Raw genomic sequence first — 23,149 nt, 5'->3', positions numbered from 1 at the left:
AGGCTGGGCATGCCACAGGAGAATGTGGGAGACAGGAGAGACAGGAGTAGGGGGATGGAGGAAATTTCCCTCAACTCCCAGGAGGCGGCACAAAGAAGAGAATTGGGCCCCAGCACCCTTCAGCGGCCTTCCAGAAGTGCCACCATCCTTGTGAAAATGTGATTATTTTCTGTTCTGATAAAATAATGAATCGCTGCATAGATTTGTAGAGCACACACAGAGCTATGCTTTCTAAATCCAACACAGTCACAACGGCTCCCATCCGAAAGCTGCACAGCCCAGAGTAGAGAGTCTCTACACACAGTTCTTTGCATGCTAATTTCCAGCCACTCTATGTGCAGTTCCAAACTCACTTTCTGACTTGACTCCCACTAGCCAGAAAACAGGGGGCTGCTAGTCCAGACACCAGGGTATTCGTTTCTCCTTTTAAAAAAAAATCCCATCAGCCATGTGAAGAGACTCTTGTGACTTTTTTTGCTTGGTTGGTTTTGGTTTTTTGATATTTTCCCCCACAACTGGTGGCATATTTTTAAAGTAGAGGTAACCCTTCAGAAACTAGTTTTTGAAGAGCAGCTTTGAAATAAATCCTTGTTAATCACCTAGAAGAGATAATTAACATTGGGGCAGTCGAGAAAAGCTTTGAGTTTTAGGTTAAGATTAATGAAAGGGTAGGTGCTTTCCAGGTCTTTTGTAAGGAAGTGGGGTGAAGACAGGTCTTGAGAAATGACCTGTGGAAGGACATACAGTGCCTGGTATCTCGCTGGGCATCAGGAGAGGCTTTTTTTTTATGAAAGATGATGATGGATGGTGTCTGAGATGTACTTACAAATGTCACTGTAGGTGACACGGGGAGACACGGCCTACTCTGGATAAAGAGGAGAGTAACAGGAAAAGCCCCCCCCCCACATAAGAAAATGGCGGGGGGAGAAATACATTGAGACAGACATCTTTGTTTTCTGATCTGAGAGTTCACAGGCAAAATGATTAAGGAGGAAGTGTGCGTGTCCTGCTCGGCTCTTTCTTTGTTATTCCATCCCACCTCCAGGGTCCTAGGATTTGTGAATGAAAGAGAGGGTGGGAATCTGGCGAGAGAAAGTGAGCAACGGCAGGGAAAGCTGAGCCTGTGTACCAACCTGTTTCAGGTTCCCCAGGGTTTCTTCACCCCCCCCCCCCCAACTGAAATCCCTAGCAGGGATTTGGGAAGGCCAGGCAAGGGCTCAAACAGGCAGCGTCCTGTTCGCTAAGGATTTTCAATGTTGGTAGTAGTGGTAATCAAACAGGAAAGGAACAAAGAGGCAGTAGTTGGTGGCACATGCCTTCAATCCCAGCACTCAGGAGGCAGAATCAAGCAAATCTCTTGAGTTCGAGGCTAGCCTGATCTACAAAGTGAGTTCCAGGATGACCAGGGCTACCCAGAGAAATCCTGCTTTGGAAAACAAACAAACAAACATTCAAAACAAAACTGTAAGGAATTAGTTTCCAGTAAACTAGGGCCCAGGGTATTGCTTTATCTCATATAGCCAGAAAGAGCCAATTCTCAGAATTTCTGCCTGGTGGGCTTCCATGATATAGGGTCTCCTGTAAGTCTTCTTCAATGCAGTTGAGCTGCTCCAGGATGGTGAGAGAGAAGGGGTTCCAGATATTTCAAGTATACTGCAGGCCAGCCTTCAGCACACCCTAAAGAAAACCATGCTAATGTCTCCTAAGAGGCCTATTGCCTAGAGAAGATGTGAGCTTTCAAACTAAACATATGGGAAAATGGGGATAAAAGTGGTAAGGCTTTGGGTGAATTTCCTAGCCAAAGACACATGGTGTAAGGAGTCTGCCCAGGACTTGTGCTTGAGGACACAGGCTAGGCATAGAGCCAGAGAAGAGCCTTGCAGGAATTCCTAAGCAAGTGAGAAATATGATTCTGTCCTCCTGGCACTATGCCGCTGAAGTTCCTCTCTCCTCCATGACTTTACTGCTTTAGGGTCCTCTGTAAGGAAGAGATGATCCAAAAGGAAAGGCCCTCAATAGGAGATAGGAACCTCTCAGTCTAGAAAACAACCTGGGAGCAGAAGGTCTGACTTGGGGTCAGAGGCTAGAAAAGATGCCAGTGGCTCCAAGAAGGGTATTTAGGTGCTCGAGAGAACTAGCTAAGATGGTAAGGGAATTGGATGACTGGCCATGCTGCCCCCTGAGGCTCTGGGCAGAACTTTACATGGCACAGCTGGATGCAGAAGAAACTCTGTATCTTTCTGGAGATAATCTAACTCCAATTCTTGGCATAGTCAAGAGAAGTAACTTGAAAAAGGGTGGCGGGAAAAAGATCTGTAGGCAAGAGCCATGGAAGTTAGAGCTAAAGAGGTAGGAACCTGTTCTCGGGGAGTATGAACATGTGTATGGGTTATAACCTGAAGTGTGTTTATGAAATTCTTTATAAACAGGAAGAATCTCAGCCAGGCCCAGTGGCACACACCTATAATCAATGCTAGCATTTGGGAGGCTGAGGCAGGACAACTGAATTTGTGGCATGTTTGAACTTTATAACAGGACCCTGTCTCCAAAATGCTTGCTTGTTTGTTTCAAAGAACTGGAAAGGCCTTTGAAAATTAGGAGACTAAGTCCTTCCTGAAACAGACCTTGTTATTACTCTGGCCCAAGGTGGACTTCAGATTTAGCCATAGCCCTAATGCCTAAGTCACAAGACACAGGTAGATTAATGCAGCGAGAGGGGCCTGGTTTTTGTTTTCCTGCTGCATCTCATTCTCATTTCAGGAGATTAGAATGCCTCAGAGCTGTAGAAGAAAGACAGAAAGACCATCTGAGTAGGCACAACTGACATAGGACAGCATGGCTCTAGAAAGGACTGAAGAAGCTGGCAGTGAGCTCAGGAGAGACTGCAAACCCTCCTGAGAAGTTCAAAATGTACCTCTGGGAGTGTGAGCCAAGGGTTCTTTCCTCCTGGGTGGAACCCTGATATGTGTAGGTACTAGACATTGAGACCCAAGAGGTCATTGCAGTTGAGACCTGGCCAAGATTTATTTGATTTTTTTGTTGTTGTTGTTTTGTTTTGTTGAGATAGGGACTTGCCAAGTAGACTAGCCTGGGCTTGAACTCCAAATGAAGACAAGCTGGCCTCAGACTCAAATGCTCATCCTTCTACTTCAGTTTCCTTAGTACTGGGACTATAGGCATGCACCATTATGTCCAGTTCAGGTCTCTTCCATTCTCTCTAGAATTCAAGGCTTTCGTGAGTAGGACCAGTTTATCTCTTTTGGTTGACTGGAAAAGCCGAGGTTACTTCAGAGAAAGCAGGACCGATAATAGCAAAGATCAAGGGTTCAATTTTTATGTGTCAAAGCATCATTTTAACTACTTAGCTAATAAGCATAGTTAATGCAGCCAATAGAGAGCTCAATGCAGCAATAACAGAGAAGTAAAAATGAAGACAGACGTGGTAGGCTCATGCCTGCAGCCGTGGCACCCAGGAGACAGGGACAGAAGGACTGCCTTAAGCCCAAGGGCAGTCTGCTAACATAATGAGATCCCGTCTTTAAAAAAGCAAAATTCTCAGAAGAACCCTTAATGATACTGTTATTGTTCCTTCTCTCAAAGGAAGAAACTGGCTTAGAGATTTGGTTAAGTTAAGATTCACTTAAGTCACCCAGCAAGTACTTGGTAGAGTTGGGATTTAACCCAGGTAAACTGAACTCAGCTTCAAAACTGCTCTCTTTGAGCCCTCCAAGTCCAAAGTGAGGAATCCACAGACCCTGTAATTCATCCATAAAGTAGAAGAAATTGCTCAGCTCTAGTGTAGTAACATAAAAACAAACCAAACCAGACAGTCATGATTGTAGCTCCAGGGGCTCTGGGAATGTACAGTGTACACTTAGAGAAGGAAGCAGGAGAATAAAGAGACTCTTGACCCATGGCTCGCAAGCCTAAGTACACATCCTCCTTATTGCTTTGGGGAGAATGTTTTCAGGATGCCCAAACACCCCATATTGACATTGGAATTCAGTGTGTTTTGGGGGAACCTAAAAACCTAATTTATGTAGACATTTGGGAGCAGAGCCTTTGCTGAGAATCATTGCCTTGGAGTAGTGAGGAGGGGGACATTGCAGGAGGCTGGAGGGGACAACAAAGGATCAGTGAGTGAGTCAGGAGGAGTTGAAGTTGGTGTCGCCCTTGGAGGAGGACCAGCCAGCAAAGCACACAGCAGGCCTGGAGTGGGCATGATGGTGGGGCTGTGGTTTCCAGGACAGTAGCCCTGTGCATCTGCCTGATTCTCAAGCTGTGAACTGCATGGTGGGATTTCCCCAGGCTTTCAGAGTCACAGGGCCCAGGCCCTGTTCTAAATAAGCAGGGGGAGATCAGTTGCCTTGCTAAAAAGGGGTTTCCATTCATACTGTACTTTCTCAAACTGTCCGTCCTGGGTACCAGGATTTGGGGCACAGTGAAAGGCAGGGACAGGGACGGAGGCTGTGTGGCGGGTGAGGCATCTCACTGGGTCCTGTGGTTTAGGAACAGCTTGCTCTAAGATCCTAGCCGCCTGTCCCTAGAGAACCGCAAATCACGCCCTCTCTGGGTAGGCAAGGGAAACAACGTGGCCTTTCACCCCAGAATCAGACTTTAGGCTCACCCCAAGAACCTAAGAGCTGTCTTTGCTGCGGGCAGCTAGAGGATAAGTGACCACACCACCCAGCCTTGTCTGATGCTATTCACGCTGTGCGAGCTCAAGTGGAGGGCGGAGTAGAGGAAGGGGTGGCTCTTGTGTCCTCCCCTTCCCCTCCCGCCCAGGGCATCTGCCGCACCGCGAAGCCAGCGAGCCGCTTGTCCTACAGCGCCTCCTCCTGGACAAAGCTCCAGATAGCCGACCAGGGACACCACCAGCCCTGAAAACCCAAAGCCAGGCACTTCTTTTCTGGGGCTGAGGTCTCCCGGCATCAGAGATTGGTCCTGCCACGTCCATTGGAGAGGCAGAAAGAAGCCCAGAAGTCCTCGAAGCTACTTCTCACCGTCCTACCCCCAGCTCAGACAATAAGCTTGTGCGTGACAAGGGAGGAAAATCCTTCCAGAAGCGTGACAGGGAGGAAAATCCTTCCAGTTTGGCCATTTGTTTGTTTACTTATTTATTTACTTGATTGCTCTTTGCTGAGCCTGCCTGAGCCTTAGGACGCCCTGTGCTGGCTGGCAAAACGAGATCCAGGGATGGTTTGGTAGTTTGAACAGGCTCCAGGAAGAAAGGCCTTTTCCCAGAACAGGCTGCACCAGTCTGAGAAAAATCTGTGTATTTCCAAGGGTCCCGTGTGTGTGTGTGTGTGTGTGTGTGTGTGTGTGTGTGTGTGTGTGTGTGTGTGTGTGTGGTGTGGTGTGCATGCGTACCAGGGGGGAAAATCTACTTACTATTAGCTCATATTCGTAAGCTGTTTCTAACAGCTACAGACAATACAGACAAATTTGGGTGGGGTGGTAAGTCTAGCTCTAGATCTAAAGCAATTGTGGTCAAGTTAGCGTAAAAAGTCGTAAAGTTAGCGACTCTCTTTAGAAAAAAGGCTGGAAGAAAAGATGAGCAGCAAATCCTGAGGGAGGAGTAAGAGATCTGGTTATCTCTTCCCTTTGCCCCCTCCCCCCATCTGTGCTGGTTCAATCTCTGGGCTGGGCTATTTCACTGCACATGCGCTGGGCGTGCGCAGCGCCGCACTGCAGAGGCTCTGAGCAATGCCTGTCAAGCACAGTACCCTGGACTGCATCGCACAGGACTCCAGCACCTGGCTGCAGAGGCACTTGGAAATCCTATCCTTTCTGCAGAGGCAGACAATGTAGTTTTCTTTTTCAGGAAAAATTTGAATTAACGCCTCAACTAACCTTTCTAAGTTTGCTGGTCCAGTTTTGTCAAATCAGCAAAATCTCCATGTTGTTCATGAACACTCTCATCGTTCTTTCGGGTCAGAATTTTCACATCTGGGGTACAGCTTCCCCTGAGTCCTGAGTTTTCTATCAGCGGGGGGGGGGGGTGTCACCCCACCCTGCGTTTAGAGAGCATAATTTCTTCTTTAGTTTTGCAAATCTATCAAGTCTAGGGGATACTTTCCTTTGAAACAATGGTATCTATTTTCATCATTTCCGAAAAAATGCACCTAAATTGGATTTAAATCGGAATTCCGAGTTCCTGGTTGCTTCTCCACAGCTTCCTGTGCCCCCCACATACCCTCACTGGCCGCTGCACTGCGACAAGGCCGTAAATACCTCTAACAGCTGCCTGCCAGCCCAGGGTGAAATACTGTCTTTGTTCGGGTTTCCCTGCCTCTCAGGCTCAGAGAACAGAATTCTGGCAGAAATATACGTATTTGTAAAAAAAGATATAACAGGAAAAACACGCTTAGCTTTTAGCCCTTATTCTTGGCTACATTTGTGATAGCCAGCCTCTCTCTTTTACGTGGTTCTCCCAGAGACTGACTCCCAGCTCCCGTCCACATCAAGGACACCAAGGTCAGGACGTTGGCTCCCAAGTCTATAAATAGAGGTTTGGACCCAAGACACTGGGAACTGTGCCCACAAACCTCTAAACATTTTTAAAAATTTCGTTTCTTTTCCTTTCCATTTTCTTTCTTTTCTTTTTTCTTTCTTTCTTTCTTTCTTTTTTTTTTTTGTTGTTAGGTTCACAGAAACAATGAAAGCAGCTCTGGTGGCAATGGCCTCTTACACTTTGGGAGAGAAAATGTGCGACTTGCCAAATATTCATTTCTCAAGATGCAATCAACCACTCCTTCCCAATAAGCTTTCAATGCTACCATGAAGCTTACAAAGACTGCCTGGGTCCTCCATATCTGCACATGGCGTCACCTTCCTCTGTGAAATCACGACCATCTCTGCCACTGCAGCAGACTGGACCTCCAAACCCAGGAAAAAGCAGTTGAAACCCCAAACCTACAACTTGACCAGCAGAACATCCAGTTCACCTCCAGCCGCACCCGGTCTCAGAATGTCCAGTCTTCCCCCTCAGCCCCACCCAGCTTCAACTGACCTTGCTACAGGGCCTATACCCACTCAAAGATCTGGCTTTCCAAAAGGGACTGCTTCTTCTGTCTACCAGAGAATCATTTCAATGTCATCATTGTGTGATGGGAAACTGCTTATAAGATGCAGCTACTCTAAATTTAAAAAAAAATCCGACTCTAGACTGAGCACTCAGAGTCACTGACCCAGGACAATTCTGCAGGCATCAACTAGCCCTCCATTTTGAAAGGAGGGTGATTCCATTCTTAATTATTAAAAACACATTCCTATAGATATACCACCTATTGTTCACAAATACTTGCACAGCCAACACTGTTATACTGGAATATCTGGGCAAACGATAAGGATTAATCTATCGATAGGCACTTTGGGGACTGGAGCCCACCACCATGTGCGGTCTCATGCGCAATGCGGCAGATCGCCTGAGCTTTTGCTGCTCCCCTACGTGTTCATGAAGGAATAGAAAACAGGAGATGCCAAATGCATGGTCAAACACCATCCAAAATTGTTGGAGAAAACAGCATTAGGTTCTGCAAAGGTTTTGTGTGTGTGTGTGTGTTGGTTCAGTTGTGTTTCAAAGTAAGAAATGTTGCTGTGTGGCGTTCATTGATAAGCGAAAAAAAAATACCATAATGCATTTAGAAAGAAAAAAAAACCTACTCTTTCACGACTCTGACAAATGAGAAACATACGTGATGTTTGAACTGAGAAATGCCTCGCATTGCTCTAATATCTACTGGGTATATCCTAAAACCTGCACCAGATTTTCTGTTCTTACATCCCAAAACAAGCATTCATTTTGTGACATAAAATAGTTCAAATTCACCTGATACATTATCGGATGTAGGAGGAACCTTGCTTGAGTTATTACCAGTTCCCCCCACCCCACCCCGCCCCGAGGATTAGAGAAACGCTTTAAAATGACTAAAACGTCGTTTCATACACAAGGCCCAATAAACTATAAACCCTAAAAAGTGGCCTCACTCAAGAAACACATCCTGAGTACACAGAATCCACCCCGCCCCCACCCCACCCAGCCCCAACCCTCGAAAAACACCTGTTAACCTATCATAGCCCTGACCACCGTCAAACCACGAAAGCACAGTATTCTGTATTATAGGAAACCTTTATTGACCCTCCCCAACCCCCAACCAAACTGAGGTTTCCTGAAGCCATCTGCACACTCTTCCTCCCAGGGTGGATTCCGGGGTGGGGGTGGGGGCCTCCGGATCTGAGGGTTTCCAAGCCAAGGGATGGGGGGGGGAATGAACGAGTCCCCTATGCACTTTAGAGTACAGAGGACCCCACCTTGAGCCCCAAGGGACATGCATTAGGGAGAGAGACGCAAAGTGTGACCCCCGGGTTCTTGGGTAATACAGGGCGCCGGCAAAGTGGCACCCATTGCCCGAGGCGGTGGCGCGGGCAGCTCGGGCGCCTGGAGGGCGGCTCTTACCCGGAGGCTGCCGAGCTGCGGGCGGTCGGCCCCGGCGGCGACTGGAATCCATCGGGCGCTGCCGGGCTGCACGCACCCTTGGCGTCAGGTTCGGGCTCATGTTGCTGGAGGGACCGGGTGGGAACCACGCGGCCGCGGTCGCCCCGGCAGAGCAGGCAAGCGACTCCCCGCAGGAGTGTGAGCCGCGACGGGAGGCTCGGCGCCCCGGGCTCCTTCTGGGCTCCCCGCCGGCTCCGTAGGCAGCCACGATCGGTGCCTGAGACGAGCTGCGGTGGAGTCGCTGCGGGAGCCCAGGCCGCTGCGGACCCCGCGATCCCGCAGTCGGCGACTGGAGCCCACCTCTGCAGAGACAAAGGTTAGAAAAAAGAGGGGGTGAGGCTCTGGGAAAGCAGAATGCGGGGGCAAATTCGCCTGGGAAATCAGGAAAAAGGCCGTGAAGGCGAGCGGCGCCTGCACATGACCAGCCGCAGCCAATGACGACCGCAAATAGGTCATAAAAAGGTCTATTACCAAGTTGTAAATTTTCTTCAAACAAAAAGGAATTTACTGCAATTCCTTGCGGATTTTGCACATACAGCTCGCGAGCGCCATGTTTTTCCTCTCCTTTCTCCTCTCTCTCTCTCTCTCTCTCTCTCTCTCTCTCTCTCTCTCTCTCTCTCCTTACTACCCCTCGTCTTTATCTTTCTTTCCTTTCTCTTCAAATCTCTCTTCTCTATTTCTTTCTCTCTGTGTCTTTCTCTGTCTTTCTCTCTGTCTCTCTGTCTCTCTCTCTATTCTCTCCTCTGTTCTCCCTCCCTCCTTCTCTCTCTCTCTCTCTCTCTCTCTCTCTCTCTCTCTCTCTCTCACACACACACACACACACACACACACACACACACACACCTTTTCTAGGAATTATTGGACATTTTTGTTTTTGTTTGGCTCAAAACCTCCGTGCAATTGGCCGCCATGTGGGAGGAAAATGAGTGTTGGCGGTGCTCACCCTCAGGGGATGTCATCCCCACAGCGCCTCCCCCAGTATCACGTCTCCTCTACGTTGGTCACTTGGCTTCTCTCCTCCACTCCCTCACAAAAACACTTGTCCAGAAGGAATGCCAGGCGCTCTCCGTTTTTTACCCGCTCATCTCAGGCAAGCTACATCCCAAATCTTGCCCAGAAAATTGGGCTGCACAGGCCAAGAAAGCACAAGCTCTTGTCGCACTTGACTCCAACCTAAACTGGGACCCTCGGGCCTCCTGGGGGTTTCTGCGGTGGGAGAGCAGTCGCCCATCCCAAAGGCTGGTAAACAATTCGAGATACTTGTCTACTTGTCCACCTCTCCGAAATACCATTTTGAGCACCCGCGGCTGAGTTTTTACCTATCGCCACAGGAAGGAAGACCCCCTCGAGATCCTCACTTTAGGTCCTAAGATATAAAGACTTTTGGGGAATTTAATTCCAGTCCTCTGTGCACTTACTTCCGCCACCGCCCTTCCCCCCTCCATTGAAAAGTTAATGCCTTCTTGAAGAGGAGAGGGGCTTTATCTGTTCACGATAAAAAATAATCTAGAAAAAAAAATCTCCTCAAAGGTTGGAAACATATCTCTCTTTGCCTTGTCAGTGGCAACCTCTCTGGTGAACTCCACCTGAAAGCCAGTGTCCTTGGCTGACCTCCAACAATGCCCTCATGGGCACTGCCAGCCAGCTGTCAATGCCTGCCTGAAAAGGGTCACTACCCTGTTGGGTCTTTTCAGAACATTCTAGCAAGACGTTTCTAACCATAAGCTCTTTGCCAGAAATATCTTCACACCCAGTAACTATTGGGTATGAACTTATTTAAGAAGGAAATGCACAGCATCCTTTTGTGCAGGCCATTTGTATCCCAAGAGAAAGTTCTGATGACCTTGAATAATTTTAGTTAAAGGGCTTCTGCCACCATCTGTCAGCAAAAGTCTTATTTCTTGAAAAGGCCAATGGGCCCTAATTTTGCTGGTCCATTAAAATGTTTTCTCTCTTCCCTTTTCCACCTCTAGCCACCCGAGGATTCAGCAAACACCAAAGACATGGAGGGCAGATGCTGGATGTGAAATCTTGTGCAGTGTATTAAACACCGCATTATTACACACGTGAATGGGTGAGCTGGTGTTCCTTCCCTGGTCAGGAACAGTTTACATCGCCCTGTGTGCGTGAAACTGGGTAGAGAGATCGTTTGGTTCTAAAATATTCTAGAAACTAATCTCAATTTGTCTCTGCATCATCTCCCCTCCACCCAAATAAAAGTAAACTTTATCACCTGCCTTTGTAGTTTGTAGTTTGTCCTGAATAGAAAGGTGGCCGTGCTGCACTGTTTGTCTCCTATGCAGAGGCTAGCAATGTATTGTGGGAATTCCAACAGGGTACCCTTGAACTGACTTTTCTCTATAAAGAAGTAAGAACCACACCCTCGTTTTGTGTTTCTGGCTCCTACACAGCCTAGTCGCTCAGATGGCTTTTCTCTTTCAGTCAGTGTTAACATGGAGGGGGGGGGGTCTTAATTTTTCCCTAATCACTTTATAGACTTAAGTCTCCTTTCAGGGCAAAAAAGCTCCCCAGGTTTGCAAAGGGGTCTCCAAAGGTTTATGTAAATTTATGCAGCAAAAAAGACGTTTGTTTCATGCTGCAGTGCTTCACTGTTTACAGATCTGAGCCAGTGTCCGGCAGCGCTCCTGACCGCTAATCCTCTACTGAGACACCATCATGGGTGGGGCGGTCTATCTACTCGTGGGAGAGCCAGGGGAGGAAGAGAAGGGTGGGGGAGGGATTCTCAGGGTCTTTATTTGGAGACAGACCTGTGCTCTTTCTTAGGAAGCATTCACTTCTGTATTCATTACCAACACTTAACTGTGAATATGTATATGAACAAATGCATAAGCTCCGCACACTGGTTATTGCAATGGTCTGAACACGAGCTGGGATTTTATCATGGTGTACGGGGCCAAAGCTGCATTTCCAGAGCAGTGTAGATGGCCAGAATGTCAAAGAAGCGACATTTTTACCTTACTTTCCCCTTGATTTCCATTCCCACTCAGCCCCTTAGTGTGTCCTTTTCCCAATTGAATCTTGTCAAATTCCAGTTCGAAGAGTGATATTTGGAGGAGCATTCTTGAGTTGGAGATGGCAATTTTAATTTATTTTTTATTCTTATTCTATGTGTATAAACATTTTGCCAGCATGTATATATGTGCACCAACCACATTGAATTCCCTGGACCTGGGGTTATAGATGGTTGAGAGCCACCACATGAATGCTGAGACTCAAACCCTATTCTTCTGCAAGAGCAAGTGCTCATAACTGCTGAGCCCTCTCTCCAGCCCAGAGACAGCAAATTTGAAAGAGTTCCCTAAATCAAAACTGTTGGAATTTAGCCAGCACTGGTTTTCAGGTAGTTTATGCCTAAGGCTGTTTCCCAGCCAGGCTCTCAGCCTGAGGCTCCCTTGCTCTGTTCCAGCCAGCATAGATTCAAGCAGTACACAAAAGCAAAATGTCCCCAAATCCAGCTCTGGTCTTTGCAGCTGTCAGCTCTGTGCAAATGTTTAAGCCTTGGACACTCCTGACTTAAACTGTCTTTCTGGGCTTAGGTTAGCAAATGTTACAGCCACAGCCTCTTCCCTGGCTAGAGAGCAGGGTGGGGATTTGCCTCTGACCCAGCCAGTACCGATCCTAAGATCCACCAGCACCTGGCAGTGAACCTAGCCCAAGACTATAAAGAATCTTCTTTTTTTACCCATGTAATATAAACCACTCTGGAAATTAACAATAAAAAACCCACATCTTTAAAAGTAAACGTGGCTAACAAAAAGCAGGCAGCTCTCAATGTCTACTTTGAGGCATTTCCATTTGAAATTTCAAGAAGAAATGAAACTTGACTTGAATTTCTCCCTTCCTTCCCCTCTTCTCTCCCTCCTCCCCCACCCCGCATAAAAAGGCAGCTGCATGAGCAGCCCGAAATGGGAAATGGATATCTTGTTAATAACAGACGCCAAACGCCAGCCTCAGCTAGGAGTCTATGGAATGAAGCTGCGGTGTAACCTGGACTCTGGGTCATCAGGCCTATGACTTGACTGGAATCATTCTGAAGTTCAAAGTTGGCACAGTATCATACCAGGATTATTTAACGCAAGAAGACACATGGATAGTCACCCACTCTGGAAGGAAGCCCCAGACCATCATTTATTATTATTATTATTACTATTATTGTTAGTATTATTCAGCTCGGAGAGTATGTAACCCACATCCGCTTATCAAATAGAAGGCTCGAGCAAATCACTGCCTTCATGTGAGTCCTGGCCATTGTTTGTGACGCGCTCAAAGACATCAGCTCTGCTCTTTAAGGAGGTACATTTCTTTATTAAGGAGCTATGCTCTGGAGCGGTTGTTTACACTCGGAGTTCCTGCATCTACACTCAGGACTTGTTTCAAATAGGTAAGGCCATGGCTTTCCTGAAGAACAGCAGAGGACGGACGTACCAACCGACATCGGAGATGAATGCAGCAAGCTGGCTTGAAAGGTGCATGCGAGCAGTGCAAAGAGAATACAAATAAATATGGCACCTGCTTGAAAAGGCAGAAACACAGAGCACAGAGACCTAGAAATCCCAGGCAACCACAAGCAGGGTTCAAAATGAAAGCAAGGCCACTTGCCAGAGTGAAAAGTTAATGAAAATGTTGCAATTAGTTTTCAAGTATTAATTCTCTAGATCATTCCTTCAATTGCCATAATTTCGCATGGACTACAGAAGCACGACCAAATGTCGATTCTGACATTATCCTTAAACTCCTGTTACTGGCGCAACACCGCCTAGGTTTCAGGAGTCCAAGCCTGGGCCGTAAGGTACATTACACTCTTCAGCTAATGTGCTTTTCCAACATTTGGCCCAGACTCTTCCCTGACAGATGTTTACAAAATGCTCAAAGAAACCTGGAAGTAAACCACAAGACACCTGAACCACTGTTACGAAAGCAGAGAGAAAAATATAAATAATACATTTAATCAAATAATATAAAGTAAATATTCTGCAGGCATAATTTTTAAAAAAATTATCAATAGACTTCTTTTAATTTACTCACCATATAGATTTAAAATGTTCAAGTGCACTTGTTTGATTAATAAAGCATTTTATATTCGATCATTTAGTGCTGATCATTAGGAAGTTTACGTTGTTGAGGCAAATCACCAGTTCAGACATTAAAAACTACCATTATAAAAATATAGCTACAAGGTCGGTATCAAATTACCCTTCTATGGGGTAGCTCAAGGACTGCTTCTATGCAATGCTACAAACTATTTTTTTTTAAAAAAACAACAAAAAACAAAAAAAAACGCCCAAATCCCTTTCAAAGCGCAGAAACCTCAAGAGCAGTGACATTAAGGTAGCTTGAAACACAGGTAAAGTCCTTTCCAAAGAAAAAGGGGTAGGGGGAAGGTGGCATCCACCAGCATCGGCTGATCACTAGTCTTAAGAGTCTGCGGTATATTTTTAACGTTTGGACGTTAATTTGTGGGGCCTTCGACTCCATCTTCTTCCAGCTCCCGGCCTTCCTTTTTGGGTTCTCCGTCCTTTGCCTCCGGCCGGGACACAGGGAACTTGTCTCTGTTGTTCTCCTTTTTCCACTTCATCCTCCTGTTCTGGAACCAGATTTTTACCTGTCTCTCCGTGAGGGCCAGGCTATGGGAGACCTCGATTCTTCTCTTCCTGGTCAGATAAGGATTAAAAAGGAATTCCTTTTCCAGCTCTAGGGTTTGGAAGCGGCTGTAGGTTTGCCTTCCTCTCCGTCTACCGGGAGCTGCTGATGAAAACAAACAACAAAGAGGAGGAAAATCAACGTCTTTGGTTTGGTTTTTAATGGTTGACGCCTCTGAATGCTGTTGCAAGTTTCTGGACCGGACTTAAGAGATGAAATACACAGTGGTCTTTAATTCTGATACAGATAAAGGGTGTGCAGGCAAGAGAAGCAGAGACAAGGTCTTCGCAATTATTCTGTCCCTATCATTTTTACATACTTTAAAAAAAGTCCGTATTAGTTTATGTACAAGAGTCACAGCGGCTACACAAGAAGGCAAAGGAGGGGGAGAGAGAAAGGACAGGGGAGTTTTAAAGCTTGAACGTGAGATGAAAGCAGATTTCTCCCCTTTCTCCCTCCTTAAAAAAAAAAAAAAGCGCATCCCAACCTTGTGGTCTCATCCAGGGAAACATTTGAGAAGGAGACGAGCTCTGATTTAAGTGGTCTGGGTCCTCGCCAATATTACCACGGGACGATTTACAGTCAGGATATTGTACCAGCTCGGCCTCTTGCTGGGTCGTAAAAATCGGCTGTCTCTGTAAGTTATCGTATCCGTAAAACTTCGTGGGTTCCCCGTGACAGGCAATCCCGCCGCAGGGGGGAGGCGGAGGGTGCGGAGGAGGAGGTGGGGCGGCCTGGTAGGCAGCGGCCGGGCTGCCCGCGCCGGCGTGGAAGTAGTCCTGACCGGGGCCCGGGCCGCCCCCTCCGCCGCACCCGGGCGGCGGCGACGGGTGCGGGTGCGCGTGCGCCTGCGGGGGCGCGTGCGGGAAGCCGGCGGCGCTGTTGCCATAGAGCTGCAGGGCGGCGGCGTGGCGGCCGCTGACCTCGGGCGCGAAATGACAGTCGTAGTAAGTGGGATTGATGGCCTCGCCCGCCGCCGCGGCCGCCGCAGCCGCCGCCGCCGCCTTGTACTTGGAGTACAGCGGGTTCACGAAGTACGAGCTCATCGGGGCGGCGGCCGCGGCGGGCGGGCGGGCGAGCGGAGCCGGTGAGGGGCGCTTGGGCTCGGCCGCGCCGCCGCGGGGGCCTCTGGGGCGGCTGCTGCAGCCGCGGGGGCCGCCGGGCCTCGTCGCCGCCCGCCCGGCGCGCGCTTCCCGTCAGGCCCGACCGTCTGGCCGCCGGGCGCTCATGTCCGGCTCTCCCGCCGCCGCCGCCTGGGCCTCGCGCCGCCTTCCTCGCGGGCCGCGCGGCCTCTCCCGCCCGCCCCCGCGCGCCGCCGCCCTGCGGGCCTCACCCCCGGCGCGCGCCCGCCCGCGGGGCCGCGGTCTACTCGCCGACGCCCCGGGTGACCTGCCCCGTGGCCTCCAGGTCCCTCCCCGGGCACCGGGCGGCCCGAGCGCAACCCCGGGACGGGGGGTGGGAAAAAGAGTGCGGCGCGCGGAGCCGCGGGGGAGACGCTTAGGCTCGGGCTCTCACGAGCCCCCGCTCTGCAGGGAAACGCCAAGAAAACACACCCTCTGCCCGGTGCCACCTCTCACCTCCACCCCCGCCCCCCACCGCCCCCTCCCGCCGCTGCCGCCGCCGCCGTCGCCCCCGCCGCCGCCGAGGCTGCCGCCCCGGTGCGCGCCGGCGAGGCATTTTCGCACCCCGGCCGCTGCCAGGAGAGGGAGCGAGATGGGGGGCGAGATAACCGCGCGGAGGGATCCGGCCGGCGGCGAAGCGGCCCCTGCGCCGGCCGGGACGCCTCACGCCGGCCCCCGGGATGCCTCCGCCAGCCTTAAAGGGGGCCCATAAAGCCGCACTGCCAAGGGCTCCTGGGGGCCCCCCTGGCCGGCAGAGGGGGGGGGGCGCGGCGGAACCTTAGCCTTGGGGCAGCCGGGGAGGTCACTCCCAGGAGGCTGCAGAGGGAACGCTGTCGCCCCGCAGCTCCGGGAAGTGCCCAGCAGGGACTGGCCGTGGCCTTTCCCCCCCACCCCATTTCTGAACGTGGACTGGCGAGGTGGCCGGACTGGTCCTCGCATTTGTTTGGGGCCTGTCTCCACGGTTCTGATGAAAAGCCCCAATCCGGCCTCCAAATCCTGGCCTTATCAAAACGAATCAAAGTCCTGCTTTTTCCAGCCCAGCAGGCCTTGTGGCAATGAGACGTACATTTACCCTTGACGCACGCACTGCCTACCCGGCTGAGGCTCCCAGGTTAATTGATATTTAATGGAAATCATGCCCATGAATATAGTTTCCGTCATTTCACCCTTGATAGACGTCAGGGTTGGGCGCGGGGCGGGAGGGGGGAGGCTGGAGGATGTGGGAAGGGTACATTAGCTGAGGGGGTGAAGAGAAGAGCGGCAGGAACGTTCCCAGTGGACAGGAGGCCTCACGCCGGGGTGGGTGGCATTTCCGAGGGTCCCAACCCGGGTGCCCAGCGGTCTTGGGCTGGCTGTGGCCCCGGGTGGAGCGTGGGGGGCAGGCTCTCAGGCCCCCTTACTGGCATTCGGATGGCGCCGGTTCCAGGCAGCTGCAGGCAGGCCCTGCCCTCTGCTAACGACTTTAGCTCACACACCAAATCAGTACAATAACTACTGAGCCTGGGTGCAGGCCTGAGCCTAAACTTGATCTTTTTCCCCCAGAGAGAAAATCAGGAGAAGGCTCCCGAGCGGCTACTTTGTGAGGAAGGGAAGTAGAGTCTTCCAGGGTTCGCGTGTTCCGGAATGGACAAAAGTCAGATTGTGGCAGCTGTGTAAAGCTGTGTGGCCAGACACTACCATCCGCTTCCCCACACGCCTTCGTCTCTTTTCTCTTATTTGAATGTCCAATAAATATATTTATTCTCCCTCTCCCCCCCCTTTCCATCCCTCCCTCCTTCTTCCTCCAGCTTTAGGTGCTGAACCGTTTATCCTTCGGGATAATAGGTGTCTAGCGGGCACCTATGATCTTGAGAACAGACCTTGAAGATACACCCCAGCTCGCCAAAGACTCTGGCTTACGCTAAATCACACCGCACTGACTTTCCACGGCCAAATACAAATGCCAAAAACCCCGGATACAAAAAACCAGGGATGCAGCAGGCCAGAGATTCCCGTCCATTCCCTGTGGGTTTGTTCAGCTCATGTGGACGGGATCCCGAGGTCAGTCCAAATGGATTGAACCTCGTTTTTATAAATAAGGTCGACACGGAAAGGCATATTTGGTAGTTGTGTCTGACTCAATTCTTTCTACAAGGAATGCTGAAAGTGGGAAAGGTAAAGAAATGCAGCTGGGGAGCTAAAGGCACGCGTTCTTAAAATTGATGGGAGAGAGAATGGGCAACTTGTTATTGGGGTGGTTAAGGGCAGGGTGTTTTATAATTTTCTTTTTGTTTTCCTTCCAAGTATCCTTCAACTGCGAAGTGTAACAACTAATTCTGACTTTTAAGGATTTGAACTTCAATCCTGCAATACCCAATTAAAATATTTTTTCAATAAAACCTTGGAGCTAAACTTGGTAATTGTGCCCTTTTATTCCACCGTTTGACATGGACATTCATGGGAAATGGGTATTTTTGAACAGTGAATAAATAAATAAATTTAGGAATGGAATGGGGCAAAAAGTCAAAATTGAGGACCCACATCTCAGTAACACCTGGCACTTTAAAAACTCCATGTATTTGGGAATTTGTCCATGAACACAGAATTATTTGTACATATTCTGGCCTAATTAAAAAACAACAACAACCCTACAGCACATTTCCTCTGATGATGAAATAATGTGGGTTTTTCAATTTTATTTAAGCATTCCGTTTGTTATTCGAAAGGAAGAAGAGCGCAGTTAACTTCGTAAATATCTGTGCTTTTACTCATTTCTGTTTTGATGGAATGCATTAACTTAACGTTTTATAGTTTCTACACAGCCGTCCAGATTTTCTGAAATGCTGAGTGAGCCAAAATTTTATGTATGACAAGCACGACTTGAGAATTTAATAGTTCACGTTTATTTTTGTTAAATTTATTCTAATTTAAGATTAAAAGTAAGATTGTAAATATTTTTAATCAAAACCTTCCGCCTCCGCAACGCTAGCTTTACGAGATCAGAAAGTGGAGCAATAGCGCCCTCTAGTGGTCAAATGCCGTCGCGAGCTAGCCGAGTTTGATTTCCCTTTCATGCCCCTCAAACCAAACCAATTCTAATCTTAATTCTTCAGTTTGACTTGGGCTTGGACCGCTGACACTAATAATGCTTCATCTCCTCGACTGTCAACAAGTCAACTGCAGCAAAACGGGGGCTCTTGAATGCAGAGGAAGTTCTCATTTGGGCTCCCAAGAGCTTGCAAGTAGTGTGTTTGCCAAAGCTTCCAGCAGGTCGGCTGCCAGACACTGCAAGTCCCCTATTCCTTAATCTTCCAGCTGTGCTTTTTAGACACAATTGTAGGACAGGCTAGGTTCAACACAAATTAAAACTTTAAAAATATTAATTGATGAGACTTTTGTTTTTCAAGAAACTGGCCACTTTGACAGCTAAAAATTTTCTAGAAGTCAAATTTTTTTTTAATTAAAGGCTGTTAGTCTCAACATTAAATGATGTATATTTGCTAATTCAACTTCTAATCTTAATGTTTTGGGCCCATTAAACTTGATAATTTGGGGCGGATTTAAGTCCAATTAAAAGCTTTTTGCTGCATTCCCACGTGCCTGTCTGGAAAGTCCCTATTGGACTTATGTTTATTCAAATTTCTCCAGATAATAAATGCAATTTTTTAAGTTGTGTAAATGACTGAACCGAATTGGATAAGCAGTGTATGTGTCCTTTTTTTTAAGGCAACTATTACCAAATTGGTGTGTATTTTTGTTAAATTAGTCTCTCTGTCTCTTGTTTTTAGAAATATTTTCTGCTGATCTAGCTGTAATGACTGTATCTGTGAAAAGTGAACTAATCTCCATATTTTTGTTGGGAATTTGGAGTGATGGGTCAGTGAAGAGGCGTGTAATGTCCCCTTTCCCCACAAGACATCCTTCCAGGAGATGCTTGCTTGAGTTAATGGCTCAAGATCACTGGCTTCCCCAGCTCAAGTAATAGAGTGGAATCATTGTCTTATTTTTCTTTTTAAAAGGACCAGATAGATCATGGCCACAGTCAAAATATTGAAGAGCCGCCGATTATAGGCTACCTCTAATGTTCGCCCCGTTTAAAAAAAATCAGAAATATATCACCTCTCATTTTTCTCTTCTGGATGCTCACACCTCACGGGGCGGGGGGGGGCTTCCTAGCCCCTGCCTTCTTGGTCCAAGACTTGTTTATATTTTATTGTCCAGATTTTAAGACCCAGTTTTGTCTGCATTTTTCCTTTCCTCCCACAAACATCAAAATGAGATGGTTTCAAAGTGAAGCGCCTGGCCTGTCGTAAACTCATTACCTCCAGACGTCTCGCCGACTCGATGGCTTTATGACACCTTGGCTCTTCCTGTTTTCAAAGAGCTGTAGGTATCCACATGGTCTAAGGGGCGGGGGTATGCAGCACCTTCAGCCGGATCTGGGCCTTGGCTTTCCTTCCCAGCCCCCATCTGCTTTTTCTTGGAGTCCCCCTCTTTCATCAGGATCCCCAAGATCTCTGCCATCGCCCCCGCCTTCCGCCCATCCCAGGCTACCCGGCGCCGTGGCCTCCTCTAGGGCCTGCAACGCCAGTGTTTCGACTGAACCCTCACAATGACCTTCATTTTAGCCTCTCAATGAGTCCTCAGAGGGCCAAGCTGGGGGCTAAACATACACAGAAGCTGGGTGGAGGGTATGGGGGGGAGTGTCTTGACCATTTGGATCCTCTGAGGTCACTTTGGGGCTGTGGTGGGGAGGGGCAGTTGCTCACTGCCTAACTGGGACCTCCCGATGTCAGCCAGCTTCCCGGCCCTGGGGGAGTTACTCCACAGTACAGAGTTGCCCATTCCCTTGTTTGGAGATGGGGATTGGCGGCTGGGTCTCCAGAATAGAAGTAGGCCAGCGGTGCGCTGTGTCAAACCCTTAACATACGGTTCCCGGTTCCTGGCGCTCTGCAGAGAGGCTCACTCTGCCTAGGGCTTGGAATTCACTGTGGCCCTGGCAGCATGGAAGGGTAAGCACCCAGACACCTTCCAAAAATTGTTCTCTTCGGCCAGGTGTGCGCACACAAAAGGAAGCCCCAAGACACCTTAGAGACCCTCCAGGTGCTAGGGCCTCCAACTTTTAGCAATGTGTCCCTTCCTAGGGATGGGGCAGTCTGATGGTCATGTTATTTTGCAAAGACACAGAGAGCAGTCACACAACGTTCAGGGCCAGCGGCTGGGCTCCATTTGCTCAGATCAGCATTTATTTGTTGGAAGCGGTAACATTTTACAACTGGTCCTCAAGCAAAACCGTGGAGTGCCAGCACCCGGGGCCTTCCAAGGGAGTCCAGCCCTCCTGGGGAGAGCAGCTCCTCCTAGGCTCAGAGGACTAAGCCTTCCCCGCACCCCGTGATGCCCCAGGGCCCAGGACTTCTCGGTAGGCCTCACTGGAAGTCAGCCCACGGGCCCTCTGAGGAAAGGGGCTTTCCAGCGGTGAGCAGCTGGGTTGCGTTTGGGCTGGGATCTCAGCGGGGGTGTCCATAATCTCCCTCTGCCTTAAGATTCTCGGAATTGGATAGTTGGCCCTGTTTGGGAGGCTGGATCGGGTGAGACTAAAACTACAACGCTTTTCAGAAACATGAGGGACAGTTACAAGGCCTGCGTGCACCCACAAAATAGAGCATTTCCTAAGGAACCAACGGAGTAGGAAAGGGAAGGAGGGGGATAAGACAAAACCCCAAAGCCACTTGGTTTCGCCAACACATATGCGAGCAAATACAGTGTCCCCAAATAACTCACAGAGACCAACCACACAGTCACTTCTACCTAAAAAAGAAGAAAAAAAGTCCGAGTTGCTGAAGAGTTTCTGAATCAAGCACCCACAAAGGAAAAAAACAAAAACAAAAAACAAAATCCGCTGCCTTTGACCGCTGCGGGCCAGGACCGCACTGGGTCAGTCTCCTTTGGGGCATTTCTCCTTGCTCATCTTCTTCATTTTCATCCTACGGTTCTGGAACCAGATTTTGACCTGTCTCTCTGTAAGGTTCAGAATCCTGGCCACCTCGTAGCGCCGGTCCCGGGTGAGGTACATGTTGAAGAGGAACTCCTTCTCCAGCTCCAGCGTCTGGTATTTGGTGTAAGGACAGCGCTTTTTCCGGGTGGAGCGAGCGTGGATCCAGTTCGCTGCCGGGTTGTCTAGGAAAAGGGGGGTTTGTAGACAGGGAGCGAGGGGCGGAGGGGAGGCAGGGAGAGACACAGGGTGGGGAAGAGAGGTCGTTAAATTAATTTCACCAAGGATGGACGCTTTTCACAACTTGGGGGAATTATCATAAAAAGCCCTAATGCCCGCGCTCTGTTTACCGTACAAAACCGCGCGCCCAAGGTAGGTGGTTATGGGAAGCTTTTTTATGGATGCATGTTGCTCGCCTAGGCTTGGGTAGGCGTCTAGACGTTTTTATAGGTTAGTAAAACTATCAGTTTTGCACATTCGAGCCTTACAGGTTTCAGCAATAAATCAGGGGGCAATTTCTTTTGCACTTACTTGGGTCAAGTTGCTGCTGCGGCGGCTGCGGCGGCTGCTTCTCCTCCTCCTTCAGTGGGCAGCCCGGGCTCGGGTGATCGCTGCAAGCTGAGGGCTCAGACGAGCCTCCCGCCCCAGGCCCGGCCCCGATTCCCACCCCGGGACCGTTCCCTCCCGCCGCCGCCTTGTCCCGCAGGAACGAGTTGCACGGGAATTCTGGGCCGCCGCTCCCCTGGGACTCGCGGACCGCGGAGCACTCAGTCCGTTTAGAGGAGGAGGACGAGGAGGTGGAGGAGGAGGTGGAGGCTACGGCGGGGGCCGGGGCCGCTCCGGTTTCAGGCTTAATCCCGTAGTGGCGCCCGTTGGCTGGGCCGCCAGGACTGGGAACGGAACCCGGGCCTCCGCCACCGCCGCCACCACTGCCACCGCCACCACCCGCGCCGCCAGGGAAGCTGGGCAGAGGCTCCATCCAGGAGCGCACGTAGCGACCCGGCTCGGCAGTGGCCAGGGGTGGCGGGGACACGTACGGGTGGTACAGGCCGCTCATCGTCGCCGCCGCCGGGGGCTGGGCGGCCACCGCGGACCACGAGGCGGAGAACACGGTCGATTTGGGGGCAAAACTACACGAAGCGAACTCAGCGGCGGCGGCCGGGCCATCGGCCACACCTGAGGGCCGGCCCTGTGTCCCCGGCCCTGGAGGCCCGAAGCGCGTGGCGAACACCTCGTCGCCCTCATGGCCTATGAGCGAGTCCACGTAGTAGTTGCTGAGGGTGCCACTGGACGACATTGTCGAGGCGCCGCGCGCTCCCACCCAAGGTTACACTGCCTGCCGCCGAGCCGCTCTTCGCCGGCGCCCGAGCCGCCGACTAGTTCGCAGGCTGCAGCCACCACCATTGGTCGCGCGGCCCACGTGATCATATTTACCAATACCCGGAGTAAATCAGTCCGCTAAACTGGGGGCTGCTGTGATTTAAAAAAAAAAAAATCATCATCAACAGGAGCTCTGCAATTAGAGCTGCCGGGCCCAGGTCCACGCGCCAGCCCGGCCTGGCCCGGCCCAGCCCGCCCGGGTGGCGGCGGCGACCACAGGCTTCACTGCGGCCGCAGGAGGCGCTGGGGACTATTTGTTCCTCTCTTCTGGCTGCTCTGGGTCTTGCAGTCTCCACCCCGGCTCTGGCTCCCTGACTCCTGGGCTCTGAGCCCTGGGTCAGACTTCCATGGCACACCTAGGCGCTTACCCAAAGCCCGGAGCAACCGGAGACTCTCGGCCGGGTGCTGCCCTAGGCAGGCAGGCAGGCCTTCAAGGGCGGCCCCCTGGCGCCCAAGGGGAGTTGTTCTCCCTTCGCCTCTTTTCTTACCTAAACCCACCCCTCCCCACGCGTACCCACA

The 23,149-nt window shown here is 50.1% G+C and overlaps 3 protein-coding genes across 5 annotated transcripts; 1 reads left to right on the top strand and 2 right to left on the bottom strand.

Annotated features, from left to right (window-relative positions):
* Nucleotides 1-2,143: 2,143 nt before the first annotated feature.
* On the top strand, nucleotides 2,144-10,734 carry LOC146890388 (uncharacterized). The gene is made up of 3 exons (XM_087899958.1): nucleotides 2,144-2,315; nucleotides 8,385-8,813; nucleotides 10,471-10,734. Exons 1-3 carry the CDS (start codon nucleotides 2,144-2,146, stop codon nucleotides 10,542-10,544), a joined length of 675 nt encoding a protein of 224 aa, XP_087756084.1. The 3' UTR covers nucleotides 10,545-10,734.
* A 2,068-nt stretch (nucleotides 10,735-12,802) lies between these two features.
* On the bottom strand, nucleotides 12,803-15,335 carry Hoxd8 (homeobox D8). 3 transcript variants are annotated; one of them, XM_087900062.1, is made up of 2 exons: nucleotides 14,646-15,335; nucleotides 12,803-14,266 (listed from the first exon to the last, which is right to left on the bottom strand). In XM_087900062.1, the coding sequence occupies exons 1-2, from the start codon at nucleotides 15,202-15,204 to the stop codon at nucleotides 13,968-13,970; spliced, it is 858 nt and encodes a 285-aa protein (XP_087756188.1). In that variant the 5' UTR covers nucleotides 15,205-15,335; the 3' UTR covers nucleotides 12,803-13,967. The 3 variants fall into 3 exon arrangements, with proteins under 3 accessions (XP_087756188.1, XP_087756190.1, XP_087756189.1); XM_087900064.1 differs by having other exon boundaries at nucleotides 12,803-14,260; nucleotides 14,646-15,334; XM_087900063.1 differs by having other exon boundaries at nucleotides 12,803-14,263; nucleotides 14,646-15,325.
* A 5,127-nt stretch (nucleotides 15,336-20,462) lies between these two features.
* Nucleotides 20,463-23,034, bottom strand: Hoxd9 (homeobox D9). Its single transcript, XM_048426140.3, has 2 exons — nucleotides 21,782-23,034; nucleotides 20,463-21,435 (listed from the first exon to the last, which is right to left on the bottom strand). The coding sequence occupies exons 1-2, from the start codon at nucleotides 22,545-22,547 to the stop codon at nucleotides 21,194-21,196; spliced, it is 1,008 nt and encodes a 335-aa protein (XP_048282097.1). The 5' UTR covers nucleotides 22,548-23,034; the 3' UTR covers nucleotides 20,463-21,193.
* Between the last annotated feature and the right edge of the window lie 115 nt (nucleotides 23,035-23,149).

This window comes from Myodes glareolus, chromosome 21 (assembly GCF_982192425.1).
Source record: "Myodes glareolus chromosome 21, mMyoGla1.1, whole genome shotgun sequence".
NCBI lineage: Eukaryota > Metazoa > Chordata > Mammalia > Rodentia > Cricetidae > Myodes > Myodes glareolus.
This window is presented reverse-complemented; position numbering and strand designations above follow the sequence as displayed.

Excerpts from the sequence above, each read along its gene's own strand:
- LOC146890388 (XM_087899958.1), top strand. The coding sequence starts at position 2,144 with ATGGTAAGGGAATTGGATGACTGGCCATGCTGCCCCCTGAGGCTCTGG. Across the intron at positions 2,316-8,384 it reads GGGTGGCGGGAAAAAGATCT|GGCGCCGGCAAAGTGGCACC; the intron begins GTAGGCAAGAGC and ends TGGGTAATACAG. Across the intron at positions 8,814-10,470 it reads CCACCTCTGCAGAGACAAAG|CCACCCGAGGATTCAGCAAA; the intron begins GTTAGAAAAAAG and ends TTCCACCTCTAG.
- Hoxd8 (XM_087900062.1), bottom strand. The coding sequence starts at position 15,204 with ATGAGCTCGTACTTCGTGAACCCGCTGTACTCCAAGTACAAGGCGGCG. Across the intron at positions 14,267-14,645 it reads TCCCTGGATGAGACCACAAG|CAGCAGCTCCCGGTAGACGG; the intron begins GTTGGGATGCGC and ends GTTTGTTTTCAT.
- Hoxd9 (XM_048426140.3), bottom strand. The coding sequence starts at position 22,547 with ATGTCGTCCAGTGGCACCCTCAGCAACTACTACGTGGACTCGCTCATA. Across the intron at positions 21,436-21,781 it reads GCAGCAGCAACTTGACCCAA|ACAACCCGGCAGCGAACTGG; the intron begins GTAAGTGCAAAA and ends CCCTTTTCCTAG.